The sequence below is a fragment of the Leucopleurus acutus genome, assembly GCF_964270905.1.
Source record: "Leucopleurus acutus genome assembly, chromosome: 16".
Lineage (NCBI taxonomy): Eukaryota > Metazoa > Chordata > Mammalia > Artiodactyla > Delphinidae > Leucopleurus > Leucopleurus acutus.
This window is the reverse complement of record NC_139158.1, coordinates 54966695-54986931: the sequence shown is the minus strand read 5'-3', so window position 1 is coordinate 54986931 and position 20237 is coordinate 54966695. Positions and strand designations below refer to the sequence as shown.

The 20237-nt window shown below is 39.9% G+C and overlaps 1 protein-coding gene across 1 annotated transcript in view; it reads right to left on the bottom strand.

The window, feature by feature from the left end:
* The window catches only part of FERMT1 (FERM domain containing kindlin 1), a 64929-nt gene that overhangs the window by 25247 nt on the left and 19445 nt on the right, over positions 1-20237 (bottom strand). Inside the window, exons 5-7 of the mRNA XM_082856731.1 lie at positions 12196-12409; positions 10070-10172; positions 48-155 (exon numbers count right to left, since the gene is read on the bottom strand). Coding sequence (XP_082712857.1) covers positions 48-155; positions 10070-10172; positions 12196-12409 — 425 coding nt within the window. The remainder of the gene's footprint in view (positions 1-47; positions 156-10069; positions 10173-12195; positions 12410-20237) is intronic.

Sequence of the window (20237 nt, the reverse complement as noted above, 5' to 3'; positions counted from 1 at the left end):
AAATTTGCTTTGTCTCCTTTCAGAGAAAGGTACCAAGGTTCCCATACCTGTAGTGCTGCAAAGATCAACATTTCTTCCTCCGTGCAGTCAATTTCTTCTAAGAGAATGGCCCACCTGGCTTGTTCATAAAGTTGGTTTATTCGGACAGCATCGTACTAGAGAAAGAAAGAGATATATGCGTGTGTACGTATGAGGGGGCATATTTACATTCCACAGTACAAAAGATCTAGAATAACTGAGGCCAATCCTTGTTAATCAGATGCAATAAACTTTAGTTCAGGTAACAGAAAGAAACCCCTCTATCTTTCCACTGTCTCAGATCATTTTACTTCTGAATTAAGAACTTTCTTTCTCAAAATATTTTCCAGAGCTTCTTGAAGGGGCCAAACTGACCCATCTTAGATTCCAGTATTTTCCCTTTCTTATCACACTTCTATTGTTGGGAAACACAGGTAGTGAAATGGTTTATGTGATAAGTAGTATAAGGAGAAGGGGTCCCCAGGCTAATCTGTAGACTCTGTAAATCTAATCAGAATCTGACAGGGGTTTTTAGTGGAACTTCATGCAAGCTGATCAAGTTGGGCTGGAAGAGACAATGTTCAAATATCTCCAAGAACATTTTGAAAAAGAACAATGCTGGGGAGACACTTGTCCTCCCAGATATTAAAATATATAATAAAGTGGCAGCAACTAAAATAGTGTGGTATTGGTATAGGAATTCACAAAATGTCAGTAAAGCAATATCCAGCAACAGACCTATGTATGTATATAATTTAATATAAAAGAAAATGGCATTTTATCAGCAGGGGAAGAAAGAATTCAGCACTATAACAGTGTTAAAAATGCCAAGCAATTTGGAGAACAAAAATCGAAAATCACAAAACAATCTTACACATCCAAAATACATAAATTACAGATAGATTAAAGAATCTAAACATGCAAAACCACAATGAGATACCACTTCAGATCCACTAGGATGAATCTAAAGGACAGATAATAACAAATATTGGTGAGAATGTGGACAAATTGGAACCTCTGTGCATTGCTGGTGGGAATGTAAAATGGTGTAGCCTCCATGGGAAACAGTTTGGCAGTTCCTGAAAAAGCTGAACATAGAATATGATCCAGCAATTCCACTCCTAAGTATATACTGAAAAAAAATTGAAAACCAGGACTCAAACAAATACTATTACACCAATGTTCATAGTAGCATTATTCACAATTGCCAAAAGCTAGAAACAACCAAAATATCTATCAATAGATGATTGAATAAACAAAATGTAATGTATATCCAATACATACAATGGAATACAATGGAGTATTATTCAGCCTTGAAAAGGAAAGGAATTCTGATACATGCTACAACATAAATGAACCTTGAAGACATTATGCTCAGTGAAATCAGACAGACACAAAAGGACAATTATTGTGTGATTCCACTTACATGAAGTACCTAGACTAGGCAAATTCATACAGATGGGAAGTAGGATAGAGGTTACTAGGGGCTGGAGGAAGGGGAAAATGGGGAGCTTTGTTTAATGGGTACAGCGTTTCTGCACAGGATGATGAAATAGTTCTGAAAATAGTGGTGATAGTTGCACAACACTGTGAATGTACTTAATGCCACTGAATTGTAGACCTAAAAATGGTTAAAATGGCAAATGTTATGTTTTGTATATTTTACATTAATTTTAAAAAGTCAAAAAAAAACAAAACCGAGACTTGTACATGAATGTTCACAGCAGTATTTTTCATAATAGCCAAAAAGTAGAAACAATCCAGATGTCCGTCAGCTGACAAATGCATAAACACATATATATATAATGGAATATTATTTGGCAATGAAAAGAAATGAAATACTGATACATGCTACAATATGAATAGACCTTGAAAATTCTACACTAAGTGAAAGAAACTGTCACAAAGTACCACATAGTTTTTATATTGTATAACTCCATTTACATGAAATGTCCAGAATAAGCAAATCCATAGAGACAGAAAGTAGACTGATGGTTGCTTAGGATTAGGAGGGTTGGAGGGAAATGGGAAGAGACTCCAAATGGGTGATGGACTTCTTGGTGGGATGATGAAAATGCTCTGAAATTAGATAGTGGTGTTGGTTGCACAACTCTGTGAATATACTAAAAACCATTGATTTGTACATATTAAATGGGTGAAATGTTGGTATGTGAAATGCATGGTATTATGTGAATTATGTATCTAAAAGCAGTTATAAAAAAATCTAAAGATAACAATCAAAACTATTAGAAGGAAACATGAGAGAAAACTTTTTGTAATTTTTCAGCAAGGAAGCCCTTTCTAAGCAAGACAGGAAAACTTTAGGTTATGCTGTATAAGGCTGACTTGACAATCAATAACTAAACTTTTTTTTTTTTTTTTTTTTGCAGTACGCAGGCCTCTCACTGTTGTGGCCTCTCCCATTGCGGAGCACAGGCTCCGGACGCACAGGCTCAGCGGCCATGGCTCACGGGACCAGCCTCTCCGCGGCATGTGGGATCTTCCCAGACCGGGGCACGAACCCGTGTCCCCTGCATCGGTAGGTGGACTCTCAACCACTGTGCCACCAGGGAAGCCCAATAACTAAACATTTTTAAGTGAAAAATCCCCTGAATAAGATTATATGTTTATAAGGTATAGATTGAAAGGAAATATCTGCAATAAAAAAAGGTAATATCCATTACACACAAAGTGCTCCTATAAATAAATACGAAAAATATAAAGAGTTCAATAGAAGATGGGGCAAATATATATATCAACAGGCAATTCACAGAAGAAAACAAAATGGCCACATAAACATTAGAAAAGATTCTCAACCTCACTAGTAATCAGAGAATTCAAATTAAAACAAGAAGACATAGGGCTTCCCTGGTGGCATAGTGGTTAAGAATCCGCCTGCCAATGCAGGGGACACAGGTTCGAGCCCTGGTCCAGGAAGATCCCACATGCCGTGGAGCAACTAAGCCTGTGCGCCACAACTACTGAGTCTACGTGCTGCAGCTACTGAAGCCCGTGCGCCTACAGTCCATGCTCCACAACAAGAGAAGCCACTGCAATGGGAAGCCCGCACACCACAACGAAGACTAGCCCCCACTCACCGCAACTAGAGAAAGCCTGCACACAGCAACGAAGACCCAACACAACCAAAAATAAATTAATAAATTTATTAGAAAAAACCCCAAAAAACAAGATGACATAATTTCTATTTTCTTATGAGATTTACCCAGGCTGTAAGTGCTGGTAATGGCTGGTATTGGTGAGGATGTGGTGCAAACGGGCACTTACACATATGAGATCAGTAGGAAGAACTTTGGTGGGATATTTAAATGTTTTTTTTGCCCTTTCATGAGCATGTCCACAGTTACTATTCTAAAGAAATGCAAAGCACTCATCAAAGACACTTGTACAAGAATGTTCACAGTTTTTGAAAGAGGAAAAATTTCAAGCAACCCACAGGTCCTGATAAACTATAGCCTTTCCTCTGATTATTTTGTACTGGTTAAAAAAAGTGAGTCAGACACATATGCTGACATGAAAAGATGGCTGTGATATATTATGAAGTAAAAAGAAGCGAGCTACACAGCAAATACATGACCCTATTTATGTAGGAAGAAAAGATCCTGAAAATCTGTTCAAAAATACGTTTATAAATGTATGTGAAAAAATCTGCATGAATGATTAATCATTAAGCTGTTAACTGTGGCTAGTTCTCAGGAGAAAGGTCATGGTAAAGGACTATTTTCCATTTTTACTCTAAATAATTCCTTTTTAGTATTAGCCATTTTTAAGTGTACGGTTCAGTGGCATTAAGTACACTTGCGTTGCTGTGCAACCATTACCACCATCTGTCTCCAGAACTCATTTCATCTTACAAAACTGGAATTCTGTACCAATTAAACAATAACTCTCCTATGTTTGATTTTCTTTTCTTTTTTTTTTCATATTGAGGCTATACTTTACTGTATCCTTTAAAAACGATAAACTGTTAAAGATAACATGGGGGAGAAATAGAAAGATAGAGTACCTAAACAGGTTTATCACGGGTTGGTTGGCATGAGTTTGTTTTTCGTTTTGCATTAACTTTATGCACACTAGGGAAAAAGGTGACAGGGAAGGTCAAAATCCGCAGTGAGCCCGAGCCTGGCAAGCGGTGCTGCTCTTAGGCCAGTGGGACCATGACCTGTCCACAGGCTCCCTCCTTCTCAGCATTTCTAAAGCTGCTTGGAAAGGAGGGCAAATGCAGATCCAGGGGTGTGGTTTTCAGGAGGCTGGAATAATAAGAATCTTAAGAAAGTCTGTCCTTGTTTTGTGAACTTCGACAGGTGTCATGGAAACCCTCAGGAGTTTGCCCCAGAATCCTCCAAAAACAAACTAAAATATGACACGCATAAAAACATTCATGGTAGCATCATGCATAACAGCTCCAAACCAGAAACAACCCAATGTCCCTCAGCTGGAAAATGGATAAACAAGTGTATCCAAATGTGTCATCCACACGATAGGACACCACTCTGGCAAAAACACAGATAACCTTCGAAGTCATCGTGCCGAGAGTCCAGATACAAGATTACACACTGTATGATTCCATATGTGAAATTTCTAGAAAAGGCAAAACTCAAGACAGAAAGCAGACCAGGTGCGGGCTGGGGCTGGGGGCAGGCACTGACCACAAATGGGTATGAGGAAACATTTTTGGGTGACACAAGTGTTTTAAGACTAGATTGTGGTGATGGTTGCACAACTATATAAATTCACTGAAAATCACATTGTACACTTACAATGGGTAAATTTTATGGCATGTCAATTATACTGTAATCCAAAGACATGACAACTAAACAAACCACACACACAGTGCACACCAAAACCAGGCAAGTAACCCCCAACCCACTCCCCCAGAGGCCCCTGCCTTTAATTCACAGCTGAAACACAAAATCTAAATAGTATGTGTGGTTGCCGAAATCTGAATTGGACTAACAAACTGTCATATTTGTCTATCTATCTATCTATCTATCAATCAATCAATCATCTATTTCTCCCTCTCTGTCTGCTGTAGGGGTTTTAGTGAGAGTAAGTTAAATCACCCTGTAAGGCTTCTCTCTCAAATGCAGTCAGTAAAGATTTAAAAAATTTAATAAGAGCTTTCTCACCTAAAAATACTTAACTCCCCTCCACCCCAAGCCAGATTAAAAAAAAACTCTTTGACAGAATATTGGTTAAACAAGAGTTGCCTGCATTTATAGACTAACATCAAGAGAAGAGGCCGGGCCAGCCTGGCTCCTGCTGAGGAACCTGGATTCCTCTGCGGTATCCACAGAGCTCTGGATTTTCCTCTTTGGAGGCTTGTTCACATTCCCACTGAGGCTCTGGGACAGCACAAGGTCCTGGGTCTTCACAGGTTCATTCATTAACAGGTGTCCCAAAAGCTTTTTTCCTGAGAACTCTTTCAGTGGTTTCAGCTACTCAGAAACAAATTTTTCCCTGGTGGGAACTGGCTACTGCTGCCCTCTCCTTGGCCCTCAATTTCCTTTGTCTCCTGGTTAATTGAAAATAGAAAATAGAAACCACCAAAGCACGTGGTTTCTGCCAACTCCACTGCTTGAATCCCTGTTTCTCCCTATCTAGTCAATTCAGTAAACCCTTCCCTCCTTCCACCAACCAACAATATAAAAAATAACAAAACCTACCTCCCATAGTTTTCATGCTCTCAGGAAAGGATTACTATTTGGATCTAATCACTCTTAAGTGATTCCCTAAAAACTTGGGTAGCAAGTTTTTTAAATTAATTAATTATTTTGGCTGTGCTGGATCTTCATTTCTGCACACAGGCTTTCTCTAGTTGCTGCAAGCGTGGGCTACTCTTTGTTTAGGTGCGCAGGCTTCTCATCGCGGTGGCTTCTCTTCTTGCAGAGCATGGGCTCTAGGTGTGCGGGCTTCAGTAGTTGTGACATGTGGGCTCAGTAGTTGCGGCACGCAGGCTCAGTAGTTGTGGCGCACGGGCTTAGTTGTTCTGCAGCATGTGGGATCTTCCCGGACCAGGGCTCAAACCCGTGTCCCCTGCATTGGAAGGTGGATTCTTAATCACTGGACCACCAGGGAAGTCCCCAGTTGGATAGCAAGTTTTAGTATCTTCTAGGCCTCTTATTAAAACTGATGTACCTTTTCTCTAGTGAACATTTAAAAAAATACTATAAACTACTGGAGTCACAAAAGTTTTTTTGTTTTTTTTAAATGCACACATTTTAAAATGCACTTAAATGGGGCAAAAGAGTATATAATGATGGAATTCATTTTGAATGAATTCAAAAGGGACAAAGGGTGTACAATAAAAAGTCAGTCTCTTTCCCTTCCTTGTTCCCCACAAAGTGTAGTTTCTCTACCGATTGTTTTGTACCTTGTTCTTTTTCATTCAGTAATATTCCCTGAATATGCTCCCCATCAAAAGAAAGCTGATTCATTCCTCCTAATCAAAACACTATATGAATGGACCATAACGTATTTAACCAGTTCCCTATTGATGGATGTTTAGGTGGTTTCCAATTTTTCCCTAAAACAAATAATGTAATAACTGTTCTTGTGTACAGACATATCAACTCACATATTTGAGTATAACTGTGGTATAAATATCAAGGGGTGGATTTTCTGGGTCAAAGCCATGCAGAATGGTAATTCTGATAGATATTGCCAAATTGCCTTCCATAGAGGCTAGATTAATTCATAGTTTGACCTACAAGCAGTGTATGTATGAGAGAGCCTATTTCCCCATATTCTTGCTAACTAAGATAGTGCATGAAACTTCTTGATCTTTGCCAGTATAAGACCTTATAAGAGCCATTGTAGTTCCTTTTCTATGAACTATGTGCTCACATCATTTGCTTATTAGTCTACTGGGTTGGTGGTATTTTATTATTGATTTGGAAGAGCTCTTGATATATTAGAGACTGGCCTTTTGTTTGTAGTATGTGTTGCAATGACTTTTTTTAAACTTCATTTATAGTTTTTTTGTCATGCATAAAATTTTCATTTTTTAATTAAAATGTACCAATCTTTTCTTTATGGATTCTGGATTTTACATTTTTAAATTATATCATATTTGAAATGTATTCTAGTACTTTCATACATCTGAGATTTTAATCAGTGCCTGTTGCCTCAGCTCTACAGCTTGCTTGGATCTCTCCTCTGAAAGCCAGAGAAGAGAAGCTCCCTGGTCCTATTATATGATTTAACTCCTAAATGTAGGGTACCTTGTATGTTTGCAGTGGTTTCATGGGTGCTATCTTTGCTCTTCTTGATTTGATTGTAGATTCTTTGAAAGCACAAACTCTATCTTAAGTTTCTATATCCCTCTACCCAAGAGTCTTAAACTTGGTTTCATTTATAGCACTCTGTACTTTAGGAGGGCAGAGAAGGGAGGGCTGCCACAACTCTAGAGTGGTTGGGGAATCATCCTGCACCCCAAAGTCCTATCTCACCAGCTTGAGTTTTCCTGTCACCTTTGGGTTGACAGCTGCTATTTGGCTGTTAGATTCAGATACATTTTGTTCATAGGCTATGGACACAGAACTCCTTACCAATTAAGCAAGCAGGGGCTGGAGGCAAAGAGCCTAGGACAACAGCCCTAGTAACATTTGCCTTCCGGGTTCTTGTCCCCTTCTGAAAGAATGATTCCTTTTAATCTTCCACTTTTTAGACAACACATTTTTAACACTGCCCCTCCAAGTTTGATATTTATGCTGATGATCTGCCATGTCTGAATTCCTTGACTGTGATGTCACTTACATGTTCCTGACTATTATTTTAAGCAGTAGATGACTGAGCTTACTTTCAACATTGAGCTCAATTGCCAAAGCAAGGGTTTTAATGGGGAATCTCTTGGCAAGGAAATTGATAGGAGGGTCTCCAAGGACCAGCTGATCCCATCCTGGAGGAGGCGACTAGGAAAGTCTGACTCTCCCAGCATCCTTGCAGCACGTAGGGGTTGAGGGTAAAGGAAATATCAGAAGTGCTCCATAACTCCAAGGAGTTTGAAGTTTATTTGTAGAGAAAATCCATGAATGTGGTACAATTAGAGGTGTGAGTCCTGAAATTATACTCAGTTGTGGCTCAGAGAAGAGATGGGCCAGTGTGACCAAGAGTAGAGAAAAGCTCCTTTCTGGAAGGAATAAGACCGGAATGTGATCTTAGGGCAGGGTTTCTGAATCTGTGATTCTTGGATTTGGGAGTCTAAATCAGGTGGTCCATAAGCCTGGATTAGAAAAAACTACACCTCCATTTGCACCGGCTTTTAATGGAAATTTAGCATTTCCTTCCATGGTGAATGTAGGCCACAAACCACAGTACTACAGAGCACTTGTGACTTCATGACTACCAGAATCACAGATTTTTCATATTGCATCACAGTTGCTATTTTCAAACAATGCTCACATTCATCATCACTTTGATATCAACTAATTAAACAGATATGTTACTTATATCCATTTTGAAAAATATTTTGGTTACTATAGTTCAATATAGTTCCATTTTGTAATCCTATGTATTTTATTTCATAAATTTGAAAACGTTATTCTAACGTCCAGCAGTTTTGGGCCCTCAACTTCTATTTTAGTTCTTGGCACACGGTAGTTGTTCGATAAATAATTGAATAAATAAAACAACAGGGGCACAAGGCTGAAGAGATAAGTTGGGGCCACATTCCTGACTTAGCAATTAGAAAATGCATAAGTATGTTTTATTTATGTGTTATCTAGTTTCAGAAAAAAATTTAAGGCAGTTTATTAGAATAGATAGCATACAACAAGGTGGATTAAGTTACCTAGGAACTAGGCAAGGAAAGAGTAAAGCTGAGTCAGGAATGAGGCTAAAAAATGAGGTTACAGAAAGTGTAAAGATTTGGTTCTAGCAGGCAACACAAAAAGGAAAACCTGAATAATTGTATAATTCACATTGCCCTTAAGAAAATCAAAACAATTGGTTAAGAGAAGCCGTAACAGTAATTTCTCCTGAAGATTTTATCAAAGAAGAGCCAAAGTTTGCTTTCTTACCATGATTCACTGGAAGTGATGTACTCCAGATGCAAGTTAGGCCCATGGGCAGTAAGTTGGATCTCAATCAAAGACTGAGCAAGAGCTCCACAGAAACAAGGAAGAGGGCTTATTTTGAAGCAGATGCCAGTTAGGTAAGCAGTGGGAGTCCAGATGGGCCTCTGGAGACCAGACAAAATGAGGACCAAGCAGAAGACAGTGACACAAGAGGCGGAAACACTGCCGTGGATGAGGAAGGAACGGGTGCAGAAAAGGTGACCCGAGGCAGGCCCCTTGAACAAGTGCCCGGTGATAATTGAAGAATAGCAGTCAGCTCGGAACTGGGATGGGAAGGATACCATCATGCTGTGCACTCAGAGGACTGGTGACCCAGTGTGTGTTTTCTACTTTGCGCCACTTTAAGTGCCGATTCACAACTCTACAAAAGGGAGAATAGGGACAAGGAAGGGGCAGATGTTCAGAGGACTTATTTCACCATTCAGCTGTCCTAGGAAACTTCAGGTGGGAGATGTGCACTTAAAATGAGAGTTGGAAACCAGCTGGGGGTCTTTATTTATCCAGATAATCCCTCTGTCTCATCACCCAAGACTCATTCAGCACCACAGTGGGGAGCCAGGTGTGTGCTATCATGAGGTCCTGGCTTCTTTGCCAAAACCCCTTCCCTTTTAACCTGGGCCTTGACAACTCCCTCCTTCCTAAGCATGAAGGGCTCCAACTCTGTGAGTCACTCTCTTTTTGTTCCTGCTTCACCGTGAATGGAGAGGGACAGCACATGCCATGAGTGAAGACCCTTAGAGACTCCCCTAACTCAGGGGTAGCCTACCATGCTTGCTAGAGACAAACAGATGAAAATCCAGAGACCAGTATACATTTATTGGTCTAACCCTACAGAGCTAAACAGAAGGTTACATAAATTAATCCTAATTTTGAAAACTAAATAACTCGATTTTACACTTTCATGCATTCACATTAAAAAAAAAAGGGAGAGACAGAATACAGAAAAAGTATCTTACTTTGGGATTCAAGTCAAAGAAAGTGTAGTATTTGAATCGTAACAGCAGCTGCTCATCCTCCTGGATGCCTTGCTCCATAAGGGAACGTGAGGAGTCTAGCCAACTGGAAAACAACAGGATGAGTTTTAAAAGTCAATCAATTTTACATACATAATTATAGTATTATACAATGTGTTTTTATATACATATACATGTATATCTACATGTATATGTGTGTATATATACACCCTTGGACAAAGTCCGGGTTAGTAATATAACCAAAACTCAGTAAGGGAGATGACTTGATAATAGCTTATATCTCCATTTTATCATACAGCTTTCCAAGTGCTTTTTTGTATGTATATATTTTCTCACTGACACTTTAAAGTAACCAACTGAAGGAGCCAGGGCAGTTCTTATTTTTTTTTTTTTTTGAGTTAATTTTTTTACAATTTAATTTTATTTATTTTGGCTGCACCAGGTCTTAGTTGCGGCATGTGGGATCTTTAGTGGTGGCATGTGGACTCAGTTGCAGCAGGCGGGATATTTAGTTGTGGCATGCGGGCTCTTAGTGGCAGCATGCGGGATCTAGTTCCCTGACCAGGGATTGAACCCGGGCTCCCTGCATTGGGAGCACAGAGTCTCACCCACTGGACCAACAGGGAAGTCCCCCAGGGCAGTTCTTATTTTCTCAGTTTTACGGATGAGGAAAATGAGCCTCAGCAACATTAAGTGATATGTTCAAGGTCACATGTCTCGTGGTGGAGCCAGAATTAGAATCTGCGCTTGGTGACTATTGCATGTACTTGTTCTGCATGTATTTGCTGACTGCTGACCACTTCTACACTAGGTGGTCCAACCCAGAACTGACTCTATCTTACAGAAAGTTTTATGTAGAACTTTCTGTAACGATGGAAATATTCTATCTTGCCCTGCCCAACTGAGTAGTCACTAGCCACATGTGGTTACTGAAGGTTTAAATGTGGCTAGTGCCACATTTTAATTTTAATTAAATTCAAACATAAATGTAAATGTCCATATGCGGCTAGTGACTCCTGTACTGGGTAGCACAATTCTAGTGTTTGAAAAATAAATACTGGCAATGGTGAGGTGTGATGAAAAGTTAACAACAAAACAAGGTGGGAATGAAGGGCATCCAATACCACTGAAGGAAAATGGTTTGAACTTCTATCAAGTATTTTATATATGTTTATATATATTGATTATATATATTCATATATGTAATATTCTATTACATATTATATATTCCCTTTTGGGAGAATAAGAATAACCAAGATGCAGTCTCCAACCTAAAGGAATTGACAGTCCTGTGGGGTAACCAAGCCTTATACTAAAGGAACAAGGTAACACTGGAGCCAAAGAACAGAACTCAAGGGAAGTGACTGATCTTGAATGGTGACATCTCAGAAGGAGACTGTATGTGGCCGGGCTTTAAAGGACAAACAGGGACAGGCTGGTAGAGGAGGAGGGAAGGAGAGGGTTCTGGAGCAGGGGAAAAGCTGGAGGTGAGGTGGTGACACAAGAGTGAGCATGCACGTGGGGGGATGGGGTGCATGACAGCACAGCAGGACGGACAGATGGATATCTTCGGGACCAGATCTCACAGGGAGTGGAATGCTGTTAACAAACTTGACTTGACTTGGTGGACAACAGGGAGTGAAATAGATGGTGGTTTGAGAAATAAATTGTGTTTTCTGAGACCACTTCATACAAAAGCTGAAGGACTCACTTGTTGGATCACAGAATGGAGGAGTGCTCTACGAAAGACAGTGAGGTCACCTTGGGTCTCCCCTGCTGCTCCATGGGGACCAACCCACTTATAAGCTGTTCTACATTCCATAAAATACACTTTGCACACGTGTACGGTCAAAGAATTAGTATTCACATACAGTAAACCGTTGAATTAACCCAGTGAGTAAATGTTGTTACACTTTAAATGTATTGAAATGATAAAAGGATGCATTTTTCCCTTTTGTTGCTAAAATCAGCACTGACTTTTGTGAATAGTATACAATCCCTAGGTATGCTAACTTAAAAATGAAACACCCCTTCCCCCATCCCTGCAGCATCTCTCTTACTATATCAACATCAGTTCACAGAGACGCAAAACGAAGTCATGTCCTTACCCTGCGTTAAGCTTGGCTTTGTCAACCAGAGACCGAGGCTGGTACATGTCAGCAAGAGCTTCTGGTGACTGAGGGGGCTGGCTGAATGCGAGGATACTGCAGTTTTGTTCAGTCAAAGGGCTGTCACTGAACCAAGTCATTGTGGATGACGCTGGCGTTCCGTTGATGGGGTCATATGTGGGGGTCATGGTTCTACTGTATAAGCCAGGACTTACTGCAAAGCAAAGAAGAGAATGAACTAGGATATGAGATTTGGGGTAGGAATCTTTAGAAAAATAATTACCAATATTGCTTGTACTAAAATGGATTTTGAAGTTAAATGTTTGTTAACATTGAAAATAATCAGATAAGTCATGAGTGATGGGGAGAGAAGTTAAACACAGGTAAAACTCCTGTCTGAATATTTAGCTCCTGGGAAGCTTGGGAACTCATAGGCTGTAAAAATTTCCAAAATCATCCCAGACAGATGTGGGACTATCTCCTTCTCAATAATTCAAAATTCTCCTATTTCAGTAGTGAGTTCTGGCACTATTAGAAAACTGGAGCTCTCGCAGAATGCATGAATACACTATATTTTTTTGACAAATCCCCTAAACAAATCACAGTATTTAAAATTTTAAGAAACCAGCTAGTTGACGGTTTATAAATCATCTGACTCTATTTTGCATAAGGAAAGCATAAATAATCCTTTTCATTCTTTTCATTGGAATATACTATGCAAGAAGCCCTCAGAGTTGCAAGCAAGCTAGAGATTAATTCTTTTTTCTTTTTTTTACATCTTTATTGGAGTATAATTGCTTTACAATGGTGTGTTAGTTTCTGCTTTATAACAAAGTGAATCAGTTATACATATATATATGTTCCCATATCTCCTCCCTCTTGCGTCACCCACCCTCCCACCCTCCTTATCCCACCCATACAGGTGGTCACAAAGCACCGAGCTGATCTCCATGTGCTATGCGGCTGCTTCCCACTAGCTATCTATTTTACGTTTGGTAGTGTATATATGTCCATGCCTCTCTCACTTTGTCACAGCTTACCCTTCCCCTCCGCATATCCTCAAGTCCATTCTCTAGTAGGTCTGTGTCTTTATTCCCGTCTTACCCCTAGGTTCTTCATGACATTTTTTTTGCTTAGATTCCATATATATGTGTTAGCATATGATATTTGTCTTTCTCTTTATGACTTATTTCACTCTGTATGACAGACTCTAGGTCCATCCACCTCACTACAAATAACTCAATTTCGTTTCTTTTTATGGCTGAGTAATATTCCATTGTATATATGTGCCACATCTTCTTTATCCATTCATCCGATGATGGACACTTAGGTTGTTTCCATCTCCTGGCTATTGTAAATAGAGCTGCAATGAACATTTTGGTACATGACTCTTTTTGAATTATGGTTTTCTCAGGGTGTATGCCCAGTAGTGGGATTGCTGGGTCATATGGTAGTTCTATTTGTAGTTTTTTGAGGAACCTCCATACTGTGCTTCATAGTGGCTGTACCAATTCACATTCCCACCAGCAGTGCAAGAGTGTTCCCTTTTCTCCACACCCTCTCCAGCATTTATTATTTCTAGATTTTTTGATGATGGCCATTCTGACCGGTGTGAGATGATAGCTCATTGTAGTTTTGATTTGCATTTCTCTAATGATTAATGATGTTGAGCATTCATTCATGTGTTTGTTGGCCATCTGTGTGTCTTCTTTGGAGAAATGTCTATTTAGGTCTTCTGCCCATTTTTGGATTGGGTTGTTTGTTTTTTTGTTATTGATCTGCATGAGCTGCTTGTAAATTTTGGAGATTAATCCTTTGTCAGTTGCTTCATTTGCAAATATTTTCTCCCATTCTGAGGGTTGTCTTTTGGTCTTGTTTATGGTTTCCTTTGCTGTGCAAAAGCTTTGAAGTTTCATTAGGTCCCATTTGTTTATCTTTGTTTTTATTTCCATTTCTCTAGGAGGTGGGTCAAAAAGGATCTTGCTGTGATTTATGTCATAGAGTGTTCTGCCGATGTTTTCCTCTAAGAGTTTGATAGTTTCTGGCCTTACATTTAGGTCTTTAATCCATTTTAAACTTATTTTTGTGTATGGTGTTAGGTATTGTTCTAATCTCATACTTTTACATATACTTGTCCAGTTTCCCTATCACCACTTATTGAAGAGGCTGTCCTTTCTCCACTGTGCATTCCTGCCTACTTTATCAAAGATAAGGTGACAATATGTGCGTGGGTTTATCTCTGGGCATTCTATCCTGTTCCATTGATTCTATATTTCTGTTTTTGTGCCAACACCATACTGTCTTGATTACTGTAGCTTTGTAGTATAGCCTGACATCAGGGAGCCTGATTCCTCCAGCTCCGTTTTTCGTTCTCAAGATTGCTTTGGCTATTCAGGGTCTTTTGTGTTTCCATACAAATTGTGAATTTTTTTGCTCTAGTTCTGTGAAAAATGCCAGTGGTAGTTTGATAGGGATTTCATTGAATCTGTAGATTACTTTGGGTAGTAGAGTCATTTTCACAATGTTGATTCTTCCAATCCAAGAACATGGTATATCTCTCCATCTATTTGTATCACCTTTAATTTATTTCATCAGTGTCTTATAATTTTCTGCATACAGGTCTGTTGTCTTCATAGGTAGGTTTATTCCTAGATATTTTATTCTTTTTGTTGCAATGGTAAATGGGAGTGTTTTTTTGATTTCGCTTTCAGATTTTTCATCATTAGTGTATAGTAATGTCAGAGATTTCTGTGCATTAATTTTGTATCCTGCTACTTTACCAAATTCATTGATGAGCTCTAGTAGTTTTCTGGTAGCATCTTTAGGATTCTCTATGTATAGTATCATGTCATTTGCAAACAGTGACAGCTTTACTTCTTCATTTCTGTTTTGGATTCCTTTTATTTCCTTTTCTTCTCTGATTGCTATGGGTAAAACTTCCAAAACTATGTTGAATAAGACTGGTGAGAGTGAGTTACATTGTCTTGTTCCTGATCTTAGTGGAAATGCTTTCAGTTTTTCACCATTGAGGACAATGTTGGCTGTGGGTTTGTCATATATGACCTTTATTATGTTGAGGAAAGTTCCCTCTATGCCTACATTCTGCAGGGTTTTTATCATAAATGTGTGATGAATTTTGCCAAAAGCTTTCTCTGCGTCTATTGAGATGATCATATGGTTTTCTCCTTCAATTTGTTAATATGGTGTATCACGTTGATTGATTTGCGTATATTGAAGAATCCTTGCATTCCTGGAATTAACCCCACTTGATCATGGTGTATGATCCTTTTAACGTGCTGTTGGATTCTGTTTGCTAGTATTTTCTTGAGGATTTTTGCATCTATGTTCATCAGTGATATTGGCCTGTAGTATTCTTTCTTTGTGACATCTTTGTCTGGTTTTGGTATCAGGGTGATAGTGGCCTCATAGAATGAGTTAGGGAGTGTTCCTCCCTCTGCTATATTTTGGAAGAGTTTGAGAAGGATAGGTGTTAGCTCTTTTCTAAATGTTTGATAGAATTCGCCTGTGAAGCCATCTGGTCCTGGACTTTTATTTTTTGGAAGATTTTTAATCACAGTTTCAATTTCAGTGCTTGTGATTGGTCTGTTCATATTTTCTATTTCTTCTGGATTCAGTGTTGGCACGTTGTGCATTTCTAAGTATTTGTCCATTTCGTCTGGGTTGTCCATTTTATTGGCATAGACTTGCTTGTAGTAATCTCTCATGATCTTTTGTATTTCTGCAGTGTCACTTGTTATTTCTTTTTCATTTCTAATTCTATTGATTTGAGTCTTCTCCATTTTTTTCCTTGAAGAGTGTGGCTAATAGTTTATCAATTTTGTTTATCTTCTCAAAGAACCAGGTTTTAGTTTTATTGATCTTTGCTATCATTTCCTTCATTTCTTTCTCATTTATTTCTGATCTGATTTTTATGATTTCTTTCCTTCTGCTAACTGTGGGGGTTTTTTGTTCTTATTTCTCTAATTGCTTTAGGTGCAAGGTTAGGTTGTTTATTCGAGATATTTTCTGTTTCTTAAGGTAGGATTGGATTGCTATAAACTTCCTTCTTAGAACTGCTTTTGCTGCATCCCATAGGTTTTGGATCGTCGTGTCTCCACTGTCATTTGTTTCTAGGTATTTTTTGATTTCCTCTTTGATTTCTTCAGTGATCACTTGGTTATTAAGTAGTGTATTGTTTAGCCTCCATATGTTTGTATTTTTTACAGATCTTTTCCTGTAATTGATATCTAGTCTCATAGCATTGTGGTCAGAAAACATACCAGATACGATTTCAATTTTCTTAAATTTACCAAGGCTTGATTTGTGACCCAAGATATGATGTATTGTGTAGAATGATCCATAAGCACTTGAGAAAAACGTGTATTCTGTTGTTTTTGGATGGAATGTCCTATAGATATCAATTAAGTCCATCTTGTTTAATGTATCATTTAAAGCTTGTGTTTCCTTATTTATTTTCACTTTGGATGATCTGTCCATTGGTGAAAGTGGGGTGTTAAAGTCCCCTACTATGAATGTGTTACTGTCGATTTCCCCTTTTATGGCTGTTAGTATTTGCCTTATGTATTGAGATGCTCCTATGTTGGGTGCATAAATATTTACAATTGTTATATCTTCTTCGTGGATCGATCCCTTGATCATTATGTAGTGTCCTTCTTTGTCTCTTCTAATAGTCTTTATTTTAAAGTCTATTTTGTCTGATATGAGAATTGCTACTCCAGCTTTCTTTTGATTTCCATTTGCACGGAATATCTTTTTCCATCCCCTCACTTTCAGTCTGTATGTGTCCCTAGGTCTGAAGTGGGTCTCTTGTAGACAGCATATATATGGGTCCTGTTCTTGTACCCATTCAGCCAGTCTGTGTCTTTTGGTGGGAACATTTAATCCATTTACATTTATGGTAATTATCGATATGTATGTTCCTATTCTCATTTTCTTAATTGTTTTGGGTTCATTATTGTAGGTCTTTTCCTTCTCTTGTGTTTCTTGCCTAGAGAAGTTCCTTTAGCATTTGTTGTAAAGCTGGTTTGGTGGTGCTGAACTCTCTTAGCTTTTGCTTGTATGTAAAGGTTTTAATTTCTCCATCAAATCTGAATGAGATCCTTGCTGGGTAGAGTAATCTTGGTTGTAGGTTTTTCTCCTACATCACTTTAAATATGTCCTACCAGTCCCTTCTGGCTTGCAGAGTTTCTGCTGAAAAATCAGCTGTTAACCTTATGGGGATTCCCTTGTGTTTTATTTGTTGCTTTTCCCTTGCTGCTTTTAATATGTCTTCTTTGTATTTAATTTTTGACAGTTTGATTAATATGTATCTTGGTGTGTTTCTCCTTGGATTTATCCCGTATGGGACTCTCTGTGCTTCCTGGACTTGATTAACTATTTCCTTTCCCTTATTAGGGAAGTTTTCAACTGTAATCTCTTCAAATATTTTCTCAGTCCTTTCTTTTTCTCTTCTTCTTCTGGTACCCCTATAATTCGAATGTTGGTGCATTTAATGTTTCCCAGAGGTCTCTGAGACTGTTCTCTGTTCTTTTCATTCTATTTGCTTTATTTGGCTCTGCAGTAGTTATTTCCACTATTTTATCTTCCAGGTCACTTATCCGTTCTTCTGCCTCAGTTATTCTGCTATTGATCCCTTCTAGAGTATTTTTCATTTCATTTATTGTGTTGTTCATTATTGCTTATTTCCTCTTTAGTTCTTCTAATTCCTTGTTAAATGTTTCTTGCATTTTCTCTATTCTATTTCCAAGATTTTGGATCATATTTACTATCATTATTCTGAATTCTTTTTCAGGTAGACTGCCTATTTCCTCTTCATTTGTTCGGTCTGGTGGGTTTTATCTTGCTCCTTCATCTGCTGTGTGATTTTCTGTCTTCTCATTTTGCTTATCTTACTGTGTTTGGGGTCTCCTTTTTGCAGGCTGCAGGTTCATAGTTCCCGTTGTTTTTGGTGTTTGTCCCCAGTGGCTAAAGTGGGTTCAGTGTGTTGTGTAGGCTTCCTGGTGGAGGGGACTAGTGCCTGTGTTCTGGTGGATGAGCCTTGATCTTGTCTTTCTGGTGGGCAAGTCCATGTCTGGGGGTGCTTTTTGGGGTGTCTGTGGACTTACTATGAGTTTAGGCAGCCTCTCTGCTAATGGGTGGGGTTGTGTTCCTGTCTTGCTAGTTGTTTGGCATAGGGTATACAGCACTGTAGCTTGCTGGTTGTTGAATGAAGCTGGGTGTTGGTGTTGAGATGGAGATCTCGGGGAGATTTTTGCCATTTGATATTATGTGGAGCTGGGAGGTCTCATGTGGACTAGTGTCCCGAAGTTGGCTCTCCCTCCTTAGAGGCACAGCACTGACTCCTGGCTGCAGCCTCAAGAGCCTTTCATCCACATGGCTCAGAATAAAAGGGAGAAAAATTAGAAAGAAAGAAAGAAAGAAAAAGAAAGAAAGAAAGAAAGAAAGAAAGAAAGAAAGATAGATAGTAAAATAAAATAAAGTAAGATAAAATAAAATAAGGGCTTCCTTGGTAGCGCAGTGGTTGAGAGTCCGCCTGCCGATGCAGGGGACATGGGTTCATGCCCCGGTCTGGGAAGATCCCACATGCCGCGGAGCGGCTGGGTCCCTGAGCCATGGCTGCTGAGTCTGCGCATCCGGAGCCTGTGCTCCGCAACGGGAGAGGCCACAACAGTGAGAGGTGGGCATACCGCAAAAAAAAAAAAAAAAAAGTTATTAAAATAAAAAATAATTATTAAGAAAAAAAACTTTTTTAAAAGTACCAAAACAACAACAACAACAAAACTACGGAACTATAGAACCCTAGGACAAATGGTGAAAGCAAAGCTATAGAGACAAAATCTTACACAGAAGAATACACATACACACTCACAAAAAGAGGAAAAGGGGAAAAAATAATAAATCTGGCTCTCAAAGTCCACCTCCTCAATTTGGGATGATTCGTTGCCTATTCTTGTATTCCACAGATGCAGGGTACATCAAGTTGACTGTGGAGATTTAATACGCTACTCCTGAGGCTGCTAGGAGAGATTTCCCTTTCTCTTCTTTGTTCGCACAGCTCCCGGGGCTCAGCTTTGGATTTGGCCCTGCCTCTGTGTGTAGGTCACCGAAGGGTGTCTGTTCTTCACTCAGACAAGACGGGGTTAAACGAGCAGCTGACTCGGGGCCTCTTGACTCACTCAGGCCGGGAGGAGGGAGGGGTATGATGCAGGGTGAGCCTGCAGCGGCAGAGGAGGGTGGGATGTTGCACCAGCCTGAGGCGTGCCGTGTGTTCTCCCAGGGAAGTTGTCCCTGGATCCTGGGACCCTGGCAGTGGCGGGCTGCACAGGCTCTCCGGAAGGGAGGTGTGGATAGTGACCTGTGCTCACAGCGGCTTCTTGGTGGCGGCAGCAGCAGCCTTAGCAACTCATGCCTGTCTCTGGGGTCCGCGCTGTTAGCCGCGGCTCGCACCCGTCTCTGGAGCTCCTTTAAGCAGTGCTCTTAATCCCCTCTCCTCGCGCACCAGGAAACAAAGAGGGAAGAAAAAGTCTCTTGACTCTTTGGCAGGTCCAGACTTTTCCCGGACTCCCTCCCGGCTAGCAGTGGTGCACTACTAACCCCCTGCAGGCTGTGTTCATTCTGCAAACCCCAGTCCTCTCCCTGCGCTCCAACCGAAGCCTGGGCCTCAGCTCCCAGCCTTGCCTGCCCCGGCGAGTGAGCAGACAAAACTCTCGGGCTGGTGAGTGCTGGTTGGCACCGATCCTCTGCGTGGGAATCTCTCCTCTTTGCCCTCCACCCCCCAGTTGCTGTGCTCTGCTCCACGGCTCCGAAGCTTCCCCCCTCCGCCATCTGCAGTCTCTGCCAGCGAAGGGGCTTCCTCGTGTGTGGAAACCTTTCCTTCTTCACAGCTCCCTCCTACTGGTGCAGGTCCCGTCCCTATTCTTTTGTCTCTGTTTTTTCTTTTGCCCTACCCAGTTAAGTGGGAAGTTCCTTGCCTTTGGGAGGTCTGAAGCCTTCTGCCAGTGTTCAGTGGGTGTTCTACAGGA